The 16,209-nt window shown below is 52.4% G+C and overlaps 1 protein-coding gene across 1 annotated transcript; it reads left to right on the top strand.

Annotated features, from left to right (window-relative positions):
* The first annotated feature begins 327 nt into the window (after positions 1–327).
* ILF3 (interleukin enhancer binding factor 3) lies at positions 328–16,046 on the top strand. The gene is given in 21 exon segments (XM_040542508.1): positions 328–485; positions 3,502–3,617; positions 3,858–4,084; positions 4,357–4,537; positions 4,851–4,998; positions 6,331–6,422; positions 6,819–6,914; positions 7,203–7,314; positions 7,789–7,886; positions 8,277–8,388; positions 8,474–8,584; positions 8,898–9,097; positions 9,291–9,461; positions 9,733–9,870; positions 10,080–10,256; positions 10,488–10,641; positions 10,814–10,867; positions 14,281–14,640; positions 15,065–15,193; positions 15,367–15,425; positions 15,427–16,046. Coding segments are annotated over 20 exon segments (2,697 nt in total). The 5' UTR covers positions 328–485; positions 3,502–3,614; the 3' UTR covers positions 15,502–16,046.
* Positions 16,047–16,209: the final 163 nt, after the last annotated feature.

The raw sequence follows: 16,209 nt of genomic DNA on the forward strand, positions 1-16,209 counted from the left end.
GAGCCCGGGCGGCGTCACGTGACTCCTTTTCCCTCTCCCCCGCCCCCTCGGCGCGGTTTATTCCCCCCCTCCCCGCTCCCCCCCCTTCCACTCCCGCCGGCGGCGGCGGCGGCGGCGGCGGCGGCTCCGCCCCCCGCGCTGCAGTCGGAGCCGAACCGGGCCGGGCCGAGCCGAACCGGGCCGAGCTCAGCCGAACCGGGCCGGGCCGAGCCGCTCCAGGCCCCCCCCCCCCCCCGCCAGGCCCGGTAGGCCCCTGTTGGGAGGGGGGAGGAGGAGGAGGAGGAGGAGGAGGAGGAGGAGGAAGGGGGGGGGGTGGGTCCGGGCCCGGCCGGGGCAGCGGGGGCGGTGCCGGGCCCGTGCCGGGGGTTGACCTGGCCTCCGCCTCCTTCCTCCCTCCTCCTTCCTCCTCCTCCTCCTCCTCCCGCCCCGCGCGGCCCCATTGTGCTGGGGAGACAAAATGGCGGCGGGCGGCCGTTGGGCCGGCGGTGAGCGAGGGAAGGAGGGGAGAGGAGGGGGGGGGGGAAGGGGGGGGACAGCGGCCTGGGGGGAGGGGGGTGAGGGTGGGGAGACCCCCCCCCGGGGTGCTGCGGGGGGGGGGGGTTAAAGGGGAGGGGTAAATGGGGGGGGGAGCGGGGGGCTTTTTCCAGCCCCCCCCCCCTCCCCCGTGTTCCCGCCGCGCTTTGTTCTCCCCGCGCCTGCAAATGGCGGCGACCCCCGCGGGGGGGGCGGGGGTCACCCCCCGACAGCCCCCCCTTTGTCCCTTAACGCCCCCCTTCCCTCCCCAACGCCCCCTTCCCCCCCCAACACCCCCCGTTCCCCCCCAGCACTCTCCTTTCCCCACCCCCCTCTTCCCCTTCACCCCCCCTTCACCCCTCCTTTTCCCCCTACCCCCCCATTAATCCCCCAAAGACCCCCCCACACTCATCCCCCCCCAGCCCCACACATGCCCCCACCCCAAAACGCTCCCCCCCGTTCCCGTTACCCGCCGCCGTCTCCCCCACTCCAAAGCTGGCTGAAAGGACAAAGGGGGGGAGCAAAAAGAATACAACAACCCCCCCCCAACAACAACAAAAAAACAACCAAAGAAACCCGTTTCCTCCTCAAAACATGTAAAATAGGACTCGCGGCGTTCAACTTTCCTCCGAACCCCCGGCATCCTTCCCGCGGGCTTTGCTGACCCTCCCCCCCCCACCCCCCCCCATCCCCGCCAGGTTTTCGGAGGTGGCACGGGGGGGGGGGGGGAGAATTTGGGGTGTGAAACTGGGGGGGGGAGAGTCTTGAGGGGGCGAGGAGCGGGGCCGAGCCTTTCGTCGCTTTTAATCCCCAAAGCTCTCGGCCCTAGGAGAGGAGCGGCGGCAGGGACCGCGCGTCCTTCGCCCGCTCGCGTGCTCGTTTCCCGAGGAGGCGCGAGTGCCGCGACGCTGCCGGCTCGGCTCCCCGGGCCTCTGGGGGGAGGAAAACGGAGCTGGGAGCTTTCCCCAGGAGAGATAACATCCGTAACGCCCGTCCCTAGACATCACAGGCAGCACCGGTCTCGTTTCTCGAGTCGTTGCGGCGCGTTCTGACGGTCGAAGCAGCTGCCGCGCCGCCTCGCTCGCTCGTATCCCGGCTGATTTCTCGAAAGAAACCGAGCAAGTTTGAAGAAAATCGCCCGTGGGCAGCGGCAGAGCCGAATAAAAACCATCAGTGGTGCAAACGCCGTGGGGCGCGAGCCGATCTCCGCCGTCCGCCACCGACGCGAGGAGGCGCGCGGGGCGCTGCAGGTTTGGGAATCCTCCTTCCCGCGCAGCGGGTGCTGGCATCTGGGTTTCATTACCCTCAGGTCCAGGTTCGGAGCAAAAAGTCATCCTGGGCGTAAGTATTTGCAGGACTGGAATCAGAGAGATTCCCAAGCCCTAGAAATCTCTGCGCATGCCGAATCCGAAAACCGACAGCAGCTGGAGGCAAGGAGCTTTCCCAGTTCCTCCTGGTTTTGCGGGTAAATTCCTCAGGTCGTGAGCCCGGGCTCTGGTTGGGAAGCAACCGACACCGCAGGGCTGCGAGCTCCGTCCCAGCGCGTTGTTGTAGCGCAGACAGCGCCGTTAAAATGGCACCACTCTAATAAAGCGCCGAGCATTTGGGCAGCTAATTATTCATTCTATTTCGTTATTACTCCAGTATCTTGGATGGTTTTGGAAAGTTGAGATCCGTCGGGCTTCCCTGCAGTTTGTATCACCTGCCAGAAAACACTGAATTTGGATTTCCTGGTGGACTCGTGAGCAGCAATTCCTGGCTAACCTGGGGACAGATGAACCGTACAGCTTCCAGCAGGGAGGGGGGGAAAAAAAAAAGGAAAAGTGAGCCTCATTGGGTTTAATTTTGAGGGAAGCCTGCTGGAGACTTGGAGAGACGTGAGGTTTGGGGGTAAATGCTGGAGGGGCCGCGCGTGGCAGCGGTTTCGGTGGCCGGATTTACAGGGCGGTTCCGACGTGGACCCAGCAGGGGTGCTGGCTGCAGGGCAGGATTGTCTGGGATCGCGTCGCCCCCGGTAAATCGGGAGCCTTACGGGAGAATTTGCGAGGTGCAGCCGAATTAACGACCACGGATCCAGCAACCGCAGTGCTACCGGCGCGCCGAAGCCACTCCTGGCGGGCACGAGATGGCATTTGGGAGCTGCTCGCATCCGAAGGCAACCTTGAGTCCTGCAGGACACGGCTCTTTCTTTGCTGGAAGCCCGAAGCAGGGGATGGAAGCGCTTGGGTTTTACCAAAAGGAGCCAGCTGCTGCGGCGGGGGCTCAGCCTCTGGGGTTCCGTCTCCCTCCGAAGGAGGTTTCTCGCCCCAAAACGCACGGCCGTCGTTTCGGTTCCGTCTGGTGAGCTTTACAAGACGCGAGCGCTGACTTCGAGACCGCGCCTGCTGGGGAATTAAAGGAAAGTAAGAGAAGGAGCTACGCAGCCACCAAATTCCTCGTATCGACCTCGGTGGGAATCCAGCTTGGTTACTGCGGAGCCTTCAGATGAATTTGGGGTCAAAAAAAAAGCAGGAGGTGGCAACGGGATTTTTACCAGCAGCTTCTCGCCAGGCTGGGCACGGCGAAGCTTGGTAACCAGGTGACAGCAACCTTGTGGAATTAGACAAGCTTATAGACAAATTACGTCAGAAACGGTTAATTATCCCAGCGCGAGCCACTGCTGAGCGTGTCAGTGCTTCATCTTCGTTGCGCTTCGTTTCAGAAATCCGTGCGGAGGCTTTGCAAAACTCCACCTTTAACGGGAAAGCCTTCAGGGTGCGAGGAGCCGAATAACGTCCTTAGGGCTGCGTCGGTTGCTGCCATGGGTCCTGCTCAGGCCCTGGAAGCAGAAATCATGGGGAGCAGGGAGCTCGGTGTCCACCGACCGGCTCTCATCCGCCTCCTTACTGCCCGTGGCAGTCGCTGCCAGCTTTCCGGGTGCTCAGCGAGGTTGTGAGGCCTGACAGTCCCGCTGAGAACCCTTTGCTAATTGGCTTTTTCTCTTTTCAGGTTACCAAAAAGTGTGGTACCGGTACGGGCTCTTCGGTGGGAGAATCTAAACAAGCACGTTCGGGCCGGACGCGCGGGGACGGGAGCGCTCGGACGGACGCTCGGAGGCAAAAATGGTAAGGGAAGAGTTGAAAAAAGGGAAGAGTTCACAGCCTTCAGAGAGAAGCCTCTGGGTTTGGCCTGGCGCTAAATCCTGGAGGTTTTTAAAAGACGTTTAGGTGTAGAGCTTAGCGATGTGGTTTAATGGAGGGCTTGTTCGTGTTAGGTCAGGGGTTGGGCTCGGTGATCTCGGAGGTCTCTTCCAACCCAGATGATTCTGGGATGATTCTGTAAACCACCTCGCCTTGCCCTTGCAGCGACCAATGCGTATCTTTGTGAACGACGACCGCCACGTGATGGCGAAGCACTCGGCCGTCTACCCGACGCAGGAGGAGCTGGAGGCGGTTCAGAACATGGTGTCCCACACGGAGCGGGCGCTCAAAGCCGTGTCCGACTGGATCGACGAGCAGGAGAAAGTCGGCGGGGAGCAGCCGGAGACAGAGGCCATGGAGACAGCGGCGGAGGAGGAGAACAAAGAAGGAGGGTAAGGCATCAAACGAGTTTAGGTTAGTAAAAACGCTCTTGCTGGAGCTGGGAGAGACGCCGTTTCCCTTGACTTTGGGGTTAATTTGGGCACTAACGTGGTACTGAGCGATTTTTCCCTGCCCGGGTGCGGTAACGCTGCACCAGGGCTCGTGCATCCTGTTGGAGCTTCGCAGGGCGATCCCTGAGCTTCAGCTGAGCGCTTGTGCTTACCCGGCTGCAGGGAACTTTCTGGTTTTGTGGCCGCTGCCATCGTGCCGTGTCCTTTTGCAGGGATCAGAAGGCCACGGAGCAGCTGACCAGGACCCTCCGTGGAGTGATGCGCGTGGGGCTTGTGGCAAAAGGCCTGTTACTGAAGGGGGACTTGGACCTTGAGCTAGTTCTTCTGTGCAAGGATAAGCCCACATCGGATCTCCTGGAGAAAGTGGCCGACAATCTTGGAGTACAGCTTGCTGTGAGTAAGACCTTTGTGTTTTTCTGTGCGTGTTGCAGGGAGCAGAACGAGCAAAATAAGTCTTAAATGGACAAAGAGACACCTGGCGTCCCGTCTGTTTTGACCTGCTTTGTTCTGCCTTGGAAACGTGTTTTTGGTTAGACCTGTAGCGTTGTTCTGGAATTACTTTCTCAATGAACTTCGTTTTATTAGCTGAAACGTTGTGTGCACACCTCGTGCTTTTTTTTTGGTTTGGTTTCCCTCAGAAAAAGGTGTTCCAAAGCACTCACAGAAAGGAATGAGACAAGCACTAAGCGGTCCCGTTCTATTGCAGGCTATTACCGAAGACAAATACGAAATAATCCAGTCCGTTGGTGATGCTGCCATTGTAATTAAGAACACAAAAGAGCCTCCGTTGACGCTGACCATCCACTTGACGTCGCCCGTAGTCAGAGAAGAAATGGAAAAACAGTTAGCTGGAGGTATGGAAGACTGAAAACAGCCAACAGTCGGTCTGGAAACATTTCTGTTGCTAATTCGTTGTTAAAGCGTGCTCTTCAGTTTCATCCAAAGTGGCGAAAATGATTTCTGTGCAAATTCCAAACTCCTCAAGACAACCCTAACCTCATGAGATCGTGGTTATGGTTTATTTGGACCAAGTTTTCTGAAACTGAGTAGCACCTTTCAAATGGTATTTTGCTCCTTTTATTTTTTTATTTTTTTTCCTTTTTTCTTCGGCCTTTAGTTCACTAATATGTAATATTGTTGTATTAATCTTTTTTGTATCTAGCCATGTAAGTGGCCTGCACAGTGACGTAAAAAATATAAATGGATACATTTAAAAAAAAAAAAAAAAAAGATTGAAGGCTTCTCGTTAAATGACTTGCATGTAAATGAGATTGGATGTTATAAATAGTTTGTGTTGCAGCAAGAATGATAGGTGCTCTGGGTCTCCTTGCTTGGCTGTTTCATCAGCTGAAGTTCAGAACTCCAGAAAGTGATGCAGAGTTTTGGATAAAGTTAGCCTCCCCATTCGGCCTCAAATTTCTCTCGGAATAAGAATCCACGGGCGTTTTTGCACTCGAGTGGCTTCGCTGTGACTGGTTCTGTGTCGCAGGCATTGCGCCGTTTAATTCGCACCCCTCAAACGCTTGCTCCGTGCACTAGCCTTATCTAAAACCCTGGTCGTCGGCAACTTTGAGCTCTTTAAAAACCATATCTTCAATTTTGCTGCAGCACAGACTGGGAAATATTCTTGTGCTCTCTTGACTGTCTATGGTTTTGATATCTGACCTCGTCTACCAAGCCTTCTAGTTTGTCAATTTTAGGGACGCTGGACCTTTGACCAACAGGACGCTCTCTGTCACGGGTTGGGGCCGGGGCAGTCAAGCCTTATGGGCGGAGGGGGTTCCCTTGATCCTAGCAAAGCTCTTCCCCCCGCTCCTCCACTAAAGCTACGCTCGGAGCGGGGGTTTACATCAAATTGCCCTCCGCTGCCTACCACAGGCCTCACACGCTCCGACTCCATTGGAGCCGTGAAGGATCTCGGTCCTCTCCCACAGAGCATTACGCCCCAATCTTTCCTCGCAGAACAGATTTTAGCCCGTCCCCGATAATTGAATCCCCCCCCCACCCCCTGCAGTTTTAATTTCTAAGAGGCGAGCGTACTGCAGACCACCCACCCAGGTAAAGGAGCGAGATCACGATCATTTGGGAGCCTCAGCTGCCCGTAGGGAGCTGCCTCATCCCCTCTCCACCTGACAGAACCCCCTTGGTCAAACTGTGCCTTGTCTTCTTATTCCATCCACGAATAGAAACGCTATCAGTCAACGACTCCCCGGACGTTCTGGACAGGCAGAAATGCCTTGCTGCCTTGGCGTCACTGCGACACGCCAAGTGGTTCCAGGTTTGCATTTTGTTCTTATATTTGTCTTTAAGTAGAAAATTTGTAAACCTTTAACGGGCTACCTTTTCTTTTTTTTTTTTTACTTAAAATACTTTAATGTTGGACGATAGTTAGACGTGCTGAACTTAGCGTCTGTCAACGGTACAGCTGCTAAAGAAGCACTTAAGCAAATTAAACGTTGGAAAGGAACCTTTTTTAACGAGTAGATGCATAGCTGCTGCTTTGTGTTAAGAGTAATGTCGCCTTTGTACACTCCAGTTGTTGTCACCAGTTATAAAATTGCCACGTGGAATACTGTTTACCCTTGACAAAGTAGCACTGCAAAAGTTAATGTCTGCGAACGAGCAGTTCTGGGGTTTCTATTGAATGTGTGTCTGCTTCTGATTCCTCTTCTAGGCCAGGGCTAACGGTCTGAAGTCGTGCGTCATAGTCATACGCGTGTTGAGAGATCTGTGTACTCGGGTTCCTACCTGGGCACCGCTGAGAGGATGGGTAATTGTCCCGTTTTGTTTCTTCGGGGTTCTGGTACCGCTTCTCCAAACCTGCATCCGGCTCCGTTCAGCCTGCACGTGCTCCGTTTCCAGAAGTTAGCTGCAAGGACAGAAATTCCTGTCTTTTTTTTTTCCCTTAAAAAAGACACCTATCGGCTTTCCACGTCGTGAATTGTTTGGTTTTCAGTCCGCGCTGTGAATTTTAGGCAGCTCCTGGAGTTGCAGCGATCGTAGCGTGCCACGCAGGCGCACGCGTTGGCTCGTCTCACTCGCCCCAAATCTCTTTCAGCCTCTGGAGCTGCTGTGCGAAAAGTCCATCGGGACCGCCAACAGACCCATGGGCGCTGGAGAGGCTCTGAGGAGGGTTCTCGAATGCCTCGCCTCGGGGATCGTTATGCCAGGTTAGGTGGTTCTCTGCATTTCCATTTCAAAGGGACACCGAAGCGAAACGCGGTTGAAGCTTTGGCGCGCTGTTGTGTTGCCTCGTGTTTGAGACGTCCGGTGTTTTACGTGCAGACAGCTTAGACTCGAAGCTCAGAAAGCCCCCGGCGTGCGTGGGTACTACTGTACCTTGCTGCTATTTAGGGCACGTGTGTTCAAAGCCATGGACCCATGATGTTAAACCCCACAGAGGGAGGTACCAGCTCCCACCAGTGTAAAACCCGTTTCTCTGAGTGCTTCGTGACCAGTTTCCCTGATAATTGTACTTGTAAAATAGTCCAGGCGAGTTTCAGAATGTTGGACATTGGATGGATCATGTCAGTCGGTGTTCTTCGAGAGATGAGTGTTGATTGATGCCAAGGGAATACTTAGTTTAGTTTCTTTAGAAACACCAGGATAATTCTCTGCATATCTTCCTTGTTTCCTGCCTTCAGATGGTTCTGGTATTTATGATCCTTGTGAAAAAGAAGCCACTGATGCTATTGGGCATCTAGACAGACAACAAAGGGAAGATATCACACAGAGTGCTCAGGTATAGTTTTGACTACAGATGTTACAAAAACTTACTCAGTTCAACTGACTCTGAACTTCCATATTGGTTAATGGTAGTATAGTAACCTCACGGAGGTTGGTGTTAACTTTTTTAAATACCTAGTCAAGTAAAAGAACTACAAATGGGTCCCACACCAATAAGGAATTTGTAGCTTGGCCAACCAGAAGCAAAGTATCAGGTTTTAAATAGTGACTTGCTACCATGACCCGTATTTTGGGTCGAACTTCAAAATTCAAAGGAGAGTCCTATTTAAACTGATGAGGATTTTTGTGTAGGGGTGGGTAGAATGTTCCTGTCTGAAACTGTGCAGTGAACAGAGATGGCTATGGCAACTTGTGCGTCCCAGTAACATATGTTTAATCTTTCTAGCATGCTCTGAGACTTGCTGCTTTTGGCCAGCTTCACAAAGTCTTGGGGATGGATCCCCTACCTTCCAAAATGCCCAAGAAACCAAAGAACGAAAACCCTGTTGACTATACTGGTAGGTAATAAGAAAAAATAAAAGAAATAACGTGTTTGTAAGGTTCCTGCTGGAATACTCAGCTCTTCTGTTACGATTGTTACAGTCCAAATTCCTCCCAGTACAACGTACGCTGTCACTCCAATGAAGCGTCCCATGGAGGAGGACGGAGAGGAGAAATCGCCGAGCAAAAAGAAAAAGAAGATTCAGAAAAAAGGTATTGAGTTAACAAGAGGTAGGTACAAAGGGCTACCTGAAAGCTGTTCTCAGGCTAAGCTGGGGGGGCAGATTTCAGAAGAACTCTTGCCAGTGTTTGATCTTGAGCAATGCTGTACACGGGAGTTGGAGGGCGTGTGGATTTAGGAAATAAAGAGGGGGAAAAAGAAAACTTGGCCGCTGTCAGATTTTTACTCGGTATAGCTTAATTGCTCACAAGGCCAAAACTGGTAGATCAGAACTTGCTGTCTGAAATCAGTTACGCTCCTTCTAAAGAGGTGACAAACATCTGCAAAATCTGTTTTTCTGTTCAGAGGAGAAACTTGAACCTCCCCAGGCCATGAATGCACTGATGAAATTAAACCAGCTAAAGCCTGGGCTCCAGTACAAACTTGTGTCTCAAACTGGTCCTGTTCATGCTCCCATCTTTACGATGTCAGTGGAAATCGATGGCAGCACCTTCGAGGCATCAGGACCTTCCAAAAAGACAGCCAAATTGCACGTGGCGGTGAAGGTAAGAGCCGTGCGTGGAATTCCCTGCTGAGGGGCTCTCATTAACAGCAGTCTGGCTGGGAAAAGCCTGGCACTCGATTAACAAAGGGGGTCTCAAGCAACCTTCTCGATGTTCACCCAAAAATGTGTAGGGCACGTGAGAGCCGGGGGTAAGTGCACTGCAGTAATCCCTTCTCCCGCTTTTCTTACCCTAGGTGTTGCAAGATATGGGTTTACCCACAGGAGTGGAAGGCAAAGAATCTGGAAAAGGAGATGAATCAGCCGAGGAAACGGAACAGAAACCTGTAGTCGTTGCTCCTCCTCCTGTAGTAGAAACTGTTTCTACGCCCAGTGCTGCTTCTCCCCCTTCGGATCAGACCTCAGAGGTGAGCGCAGCCCAACAGGGTGAAGCATGCCGCTTGGATTCCTCAGGGAGATGTCAGGGGACATCCCAAGAAGCACCTTTTAGCTACGGGTCATTTTAATGGCCTGCATTGAGCTCAGTCAGTGTGACAAAACAATTTGAGGGGGAAAAGCATCAGGCAAGCTTATTGCAGTGCTGTCCACCTCTGAAGTTGTCCAAAGCACGCCTTTTGGGAGCAATTCCTAGTCCATTAGTGATGAAGCCCCGAGAAAAACGTGCTTCTCTGCTTTCAGAATGTGAAACAACAGGGACCAATTCTGACAAAGCACGGCAAGAATCCCGTGATGGAGCTGAACGAGAAGAGGCGTGGGCTGAAATACGAGCTGATTTCGGAGACGGGTGGCAGCCACGACAAGCGCTTCGTGATGGAGGTGAGGTGACTTCCTTGTCCTCTCTCTGCACTTCCATCCCACCTCAGTTACCTGTAACTTGATGGCCTCAGGAAGAAATCCCCTGGGCCTGTCGGAGTTGCCTGCGGGCACTGTAAAAAGTGGGGAAACTTTACCAAGTGTTTTCACAATCGCCTGCCCTCCGTTCCTGCCCTCTCCATTCACACGCAATGATTTCATCCCTTCCCAAGGTGGAGGTTGACGGGCAGAAATTCCAAGGAGCTGGCTCAAATAAAAAGGTAGCGAAAGCCTACGCCGCTCTGGCTGCGCTGGAGAAGTTGTTTCCAGATGCTCCCGTTGCCATTGAGCAAAATAAGAAGAAAAGAGCCCCTCTGCCTGCCAGGGGAGGACCCAAGTTTGCAGTAAAAGTAAGTAAATTCAGTGCCTTTGGCTGCGTGTAGTGTAACTGTCGGTTCTCTCGTACCTCTGCCTCCTGCTGAACGGTTTTAATCTCTTTATTGGGAGGAGAAATAATACAATGTCTTGAGAGAAACCAAGGATCTGCTCACGGGATTAGGGAGCAGAAATCCCGCTGGGTTCCCCACCCTGGGACGCGGGGGCCAGCCTCATACTAACGGGCCTCTCCCCCCACCCCCCAGCAGCACAACCCAGGTTTCGGGATGGGAGGCCCCATGCACAACGACGTGCCCCCGCCGCCCAACATGCGTGGTCGTGGAAGAGGCGGCAACATCCGAGGCCGCGGCCGGGGCCGGGGTGGCTTCGGCGGCAATCACGGCGGCTACATGAACGCAGGTGAGATGCCGCGCGCGTCCTCCTCCCACCCCGTCCCTGCTAGACCCACCGCAGACCACCCACCAGCACATCAACCTCCTCTAGCAGGCGGTGCTCTGACCCGTAGCGTGGTGGGAAACGAAGCTTTGGTGCCCTTGATTTCCTCGTATTTAACCGCTTTATTCCGATTCAGGTGCTGGGTATGGAAGCTACGGTTACGGAGGCAATTCCGCGACAGCAGGCTACAGTAAGTGTTCCTCTCTTAATTTGTGGTGCTCGTCAATCTGCTGGGGGTGTGAAGCTTGAACTGGGTTGCGACGTGCGGTGATGTGCTTGTGCTGAAGCCGTCTTAAAGGGTTCTCTTTTTTTTTTTGAATGAGAATTAACGAAAGACGGCCTTTGTGCTGGTGTAAAAGTTAAACTCAAATCCCGGTGACTTTCACGTTTCCTCTAAAACTGTGAATATTTTAAATTTCTCTGCTTTAAGCCATGCGAAGCTATCAGCCACACTTTTGAATGTGATTTTCCTGAAAATACACGGCGATTGGTCTTGAGAAGAAGCCTTCATTGGGGGGTGACAGGAGCAGAGAAATCTAAAACATGACTTTCAAATGTGGCGCATTTTGCCATCTTCAAAAGAATTCTAATTTTTTTTCTCTGCTCTGTCTCCCCCTTTTGTAGGTGACTTTTTCACAGACTGCTACGGCTATCATGATTTTGGGTCTTCCTAGATCATCTAAAAGTATTGCACAAAAAACAGCTTTTTACTCCAATTTTCTCGAACTCCAAAACCCAAAGTGTTCGTGCTGTGTCCCTGTGCTTCACTGGGTTTCTCAACAGTGGCTTTTCACCGCAGCTTGTCTGAAACACTCTTAGCCTGCAGAACTTAAGACAGTGGCAGTTTTTATTGTGATTTGCCTTTGAACTTGGTCGTATCGATGTACACCACAGGGGGAACTAACCATCCAAGAATGTTTTTTTGTGCACTTGGCACAAATTGCAAAGCCAGCTCTGTTCAGCGTAAAGGCAAAAAGCCCATCTTTGCTTTTTATGGAAAGCATTACTTTATTTTTAAGAAACAGATACTGAAGTGTTTTAATCTACCTTTGTCTTAATTTACAGCAGGTTTTGTACAAAATTTGAGCCTTTTAATAAATCCCAGGAACTGGGTACATGCCTCTTGATATTGGGAAGACTTTTCAACATCTCTGAACCTAGTACAGCCCAGCTTTCTGAGCATGCAAAATGTTGACTTGTATGTGGAATCGTGTGTGCTAAACATTAATCCTACATCCTTTGTAACACGCTGGTGGATTAACGCTGAGGGATGTGATTTTTGTGGCTGGTAGCTAGTGTACTTTCAAAGGTATTGTAATTGTGCTTCCAATACTGATCCAATAAATATCCAGGCATTAGGAGTTAGCGCGAACATGTTAGTCTTTAACTTCTGGAAATGCATGGGTTCATTCGTTCCGTGAACATGGGCTTTCTTGAGCCAAGCATAAAGGGCCTAAAGCACTTCAGCGAACCTCGCCCTCGAGGTATTTTTATTACCTGGAGGATTAAATTTCACTGGAATTAGGAACTGCAGGAAACTCTGCAATTGGCCAGTCGGTGAGACGTGAGTCTCTGGTGAATTCCAAGTGTCCGGTCCTTTATTCTTGCTGTAGTGCTTGTTTTACGACTGTATTTTTTGTTTGTCACTGTTTTTAGCTGCAAAGCCTGCACCGTGGCGTTCATTTGACTTGTGAGGCTCAGCAACATCTGAGTTCACTCAGTAACGAAACCAGTTAAATAAAAGCAAAGCGAAACAAAAACCTCTAACCCGCGAAGCACCAGCTTACAAATTAAAAAAGTCCAAGGTTTTTAGTGGATATTTTCAAAAATGGTAATAACAATGCATGCCCTCTATCTTTTTTTTTTTTTTTTTTTTTTTTTAGAAAGCTCTTGTTTAAAATAATGACTTTTTATACAAGGGAATAGATCCTGCCCTGAACGAAGTGAAAAACTGCCATTTTTTAAAGCAAATACTTGCTAAAGTAACTACTTGGGCATCGGATATTTTTATTCATTAGCTTTGATGTAGGGGAAGTCAAAAACAATTGGATGCCAAACGGCACCAAAACTTCATAGTTAAATATGAAGTGTTGATATAAAACTCTGCAATTTCCAGAAATTTCGGCTCCTTAACCAGTAGAGACTGACCTCCAGCATCCGCAGCTCGAATTTAAAGCTCTTAGCCCTTGACCTCTCGCTCTGGAGACGTCCCCGCAGCCTTCCCGCGTGTCTTTGAACCAAATCCTGGGATTTTAACACAAGGGATGGAGCGAGGTATCTCAGCGTCGAGCTGTTTTGCCACGGCTGTGGCATTCTTGGCTGGAGAGAAACTTATTGCCAGAGCCTTGTTTCTACACCACGGAGCCGAGGTCTGCGGAGGAGGAGGAAACATCTTGCGTAGCGTAGCAAGTCTCGCTCCCGCGCAGAGGAGGTAGCAAAGAGTGGATCAAATGACTCCAAGGATAGCTGGAGTCCTGAAAAATAAAAGCTAGGTGCCTTGAAGCTCTTCACAACACAACCACGTAACGAATTTGGGGAGCAAACTCCCATCCGCCTTCGGGAGGAGTTGTTCCCGTAGGGTAATGTGGAACTGCGGAGGGCACAAGACTTGACTCCTTGTGTCTTTTTAGCTAAATTCTCACCTCTCTTGTGTTTGGCAGGGGGTGCTAGCAAAACCTCTCCTCGTCAGAGGCGTACATGCTGTTACAGACACTGGTGCAGGTTTTTAGTTAGATTCTAGTGGCTTTTATTCCTTGAAATAAGTTAGTTTTGGATACGGCGAGTCTGACCGTAGAGTAAGTCTTCTCACCCGCAGCCCAACACGAAGAGCGCGCTGGAGTTCAACCTGCATCAGTTGGGCAGGAAGAGAATTGCTCGGTAGTCGAGAGCTTGACTGTAGTACTCTTGATAAATAAAAGAAAAGAAAAACACTAACTCTTGGCTACGCTGTTGCATCCAGGCTTTCTGGAATATTTGGGGCCGTTAGAGGTTTTCGGTAACCTTGGGTCCGAGGTCGTGGCGTAGTGCCAGGCTTTGGAGGTGAGAGGTCTCCGCCTTCATCCCGCTTGGATTGTTGCTGCTCATCCACCACGTCAACCCTTACTTGGTGTCGGAGGGCGAGATGCACGGCCGGGGGTGTAGTTCCTCGTTAGAGGAACGAGTTTCCTCCCTGTCCCCACGTCTCTCGGCGGTGGAGGCTGAGCATCAGCTGCCGCTGGCGGCTCGCTTGTCTCAAATGCGGGTGGAGCGCCAGACCTTAAACCATTTTAGAGCTTTTTAAGTCAAAACCATTAGTTATTGTAACGTGCATTAAAGAAACTGTAGTGGCCCTGAGCCTGGTTCTCAACCTGGGGGTCGTGCTGGAGTGAAAGCTGGGGGAGAGCCGGCTCGGTGTCGCTCCGTGAGATCTAAGGGCACCTGGACGGCGGTACGACGCCGATGGCTTCCATAGAGCGTTACGCCTCTTGGCTTGCGTGGAGCATCTCCGAGTCTTTCACTGAGCTGCTCCTGAGCCCTTCACGGGCTTGAAAGCTCCTGGTGCCGTGAGGCTGCCCTTCCGAGCAGCACCGCGGGGCCGGGGCTGACGCTCTTCTCTCTGTTTAGGCCAATTCTACAGCAACGGCGGCCACTCCAACTCGGGGAGCGGCGGCGGAGGCGGCGGCTCCTCAGGGTACGGCTCCTACTACCAGGGCGGCGACAACTACAACTCGCCCGTGCCCCCAAAACACGGCGGCAAGAAACAGCAGCACGGGGGACAGCAAAAACCCTCCTACGGGTCGGGTTATCAGTCCCACCAGGGGCAGCAGCAGCAGTCGTACAACCAAAACCAGTACAGCAACTACGGCCCGCCACAAGGCAAGCAGAAAGGGTACAACCACGGTCAAGGCAACTACTCCTCCTACTCCAATTCCTACAACTCGCCGGGCGGCGGCGGCTCCGACTACAACTACGAGAGCAAATTCAGTGAGTGCCGGTTGCTTGGTTGGTGGGGAGTGAGGTGGGATAAGTAACCACAAAAGGGACGTGCCAGCCCCTCGGTCCTGTCTGGTGGGCGCATCGGAGCGATTGGCAGGCTTAAAGCGCTCGGGTTTAGGTCGTTTTGCTGTCAAATGAGATCAGCTCCTGGTCGGGTTGCTCTCTGCTCCTTCCCGAGAGGCTGCTCCTGCCTTTTGGGGGACGAACGGGGAACCGCGGGGTCGGCTCGGGTGGCTTGGGACAACCAGGCAGGCGTACGCTTCGATCCCTGAGGGGCAACCGTCCCTTTGGCTGCTGATAGCCGGCGGGATGGCCACCGATAGGAGTCGGGATGGCCACCGATAGCAGTCAGGATCGCTGGGCGTCCTGCAGGCGGAGCTGCAGCCCGCGCTCAGCCCCGGCTCCCTTCCAGGTTACGGCAACAGCGGCCGCGGCGGCGGAGGGAACAACTACTCCGGAGGTGCCTCATACAACACTGGTTCACATGGTGGCTATGGGGGAGGATCTGGGGGCGGAGGGTCCTCGTACCAAGGTAAGCAAGGTCAGTACAAAACGCTTCCCTGCGGTACTTTCCCCCCGCGTGTCGGGGCGCGGAGGAGGCAGCGGGGTTTGCCTTGCGGCAGGTCCCGAAATCCCGTCCCGCGGCGTTGGAGGAGCTCTTGTGTTACGGCGTGACCCTCAGCAACCTCCTTTCTCTCTCCCCTCCCTCCGCAGGTGGATATTCCTCGCAGTCCAACTACAACTCCCCAGGCTCCGGCCAAAATTACAGCGGCCCCCCCCAGTTCCTACCAGGCGTCGCAAGGCGGCTACGGCAGAAACGATCACAGCATGAATTACCAGTACAGATAAAGCAGCCCTTCCTCCGTGGGTGTGGAGTTTTGTTACCTCCTGCACTTGCGCACCCTTTGAATATTCAGTTTTATTGCATCACAGTAAACATGTAAACCCCCCCCCCCCTCCTTCCTCCCCCCTACCCCGTTTCCATGTTGCAGTGCTCTTTGTGATACCGGTCACTAATGGTTGAGTACCTGTAATTCCATACTTAGCTGTATTTTGGGCATCTATGTATTTAATGGTTTGTTAGTTGCCATTACAACTTTGTCTAAATAGGGTTTTTGAGTTAATACAATTTCAGTATCCTTTTTCTATTTAAAATTGACGTTGACGTGTTAACACAGTATGGCTTTAAATAGATAAGGGATATGTCATCTGTTAATGCTTTCGTGAAGTGAGTTAAACGAGCTTTCTGTATTTTAATGCTTTAGTGTTTCAGTTTTATAAGTGAAGATTTTATTTTAAAAACCAGTGGGAAAGAGTGGGTTTTGTATGCCTGAATTGTTCAGGCAGTACACCTGGATTAAGCTGAATGTAGACAAATAAACACAAACTCTTGATGGCTTTGTCTCCGAGCGCCTGGTTTTACGTTGCCGGCCGCTGCAGCAGCCCCTGGGCTGCGTCGGCCCTGGGTGCAGGAGGTTTTTTTTCCCCCCTAAACCCAGCCGTGTCTCTGGGCTCGGGTTCTCACGTTCGCCTTCGCACGGCGGCTGCTGGTTTGAG

Source organism: Cygnus olor, chromosome 30, assembly GCF_009769625.2.
Source record: "Cygnus olor isolate bCygOlo1 chromosome 30, bCygOlo1.pri.v2, whole genome shotgun sequence".
NCBI classification, from domain to species: domain Eukaryota; kingdom Metazoa; phylum Chordata; class Aves; order Anseriformes; family Anatidae; genus Cygnus; species Cygnus olor.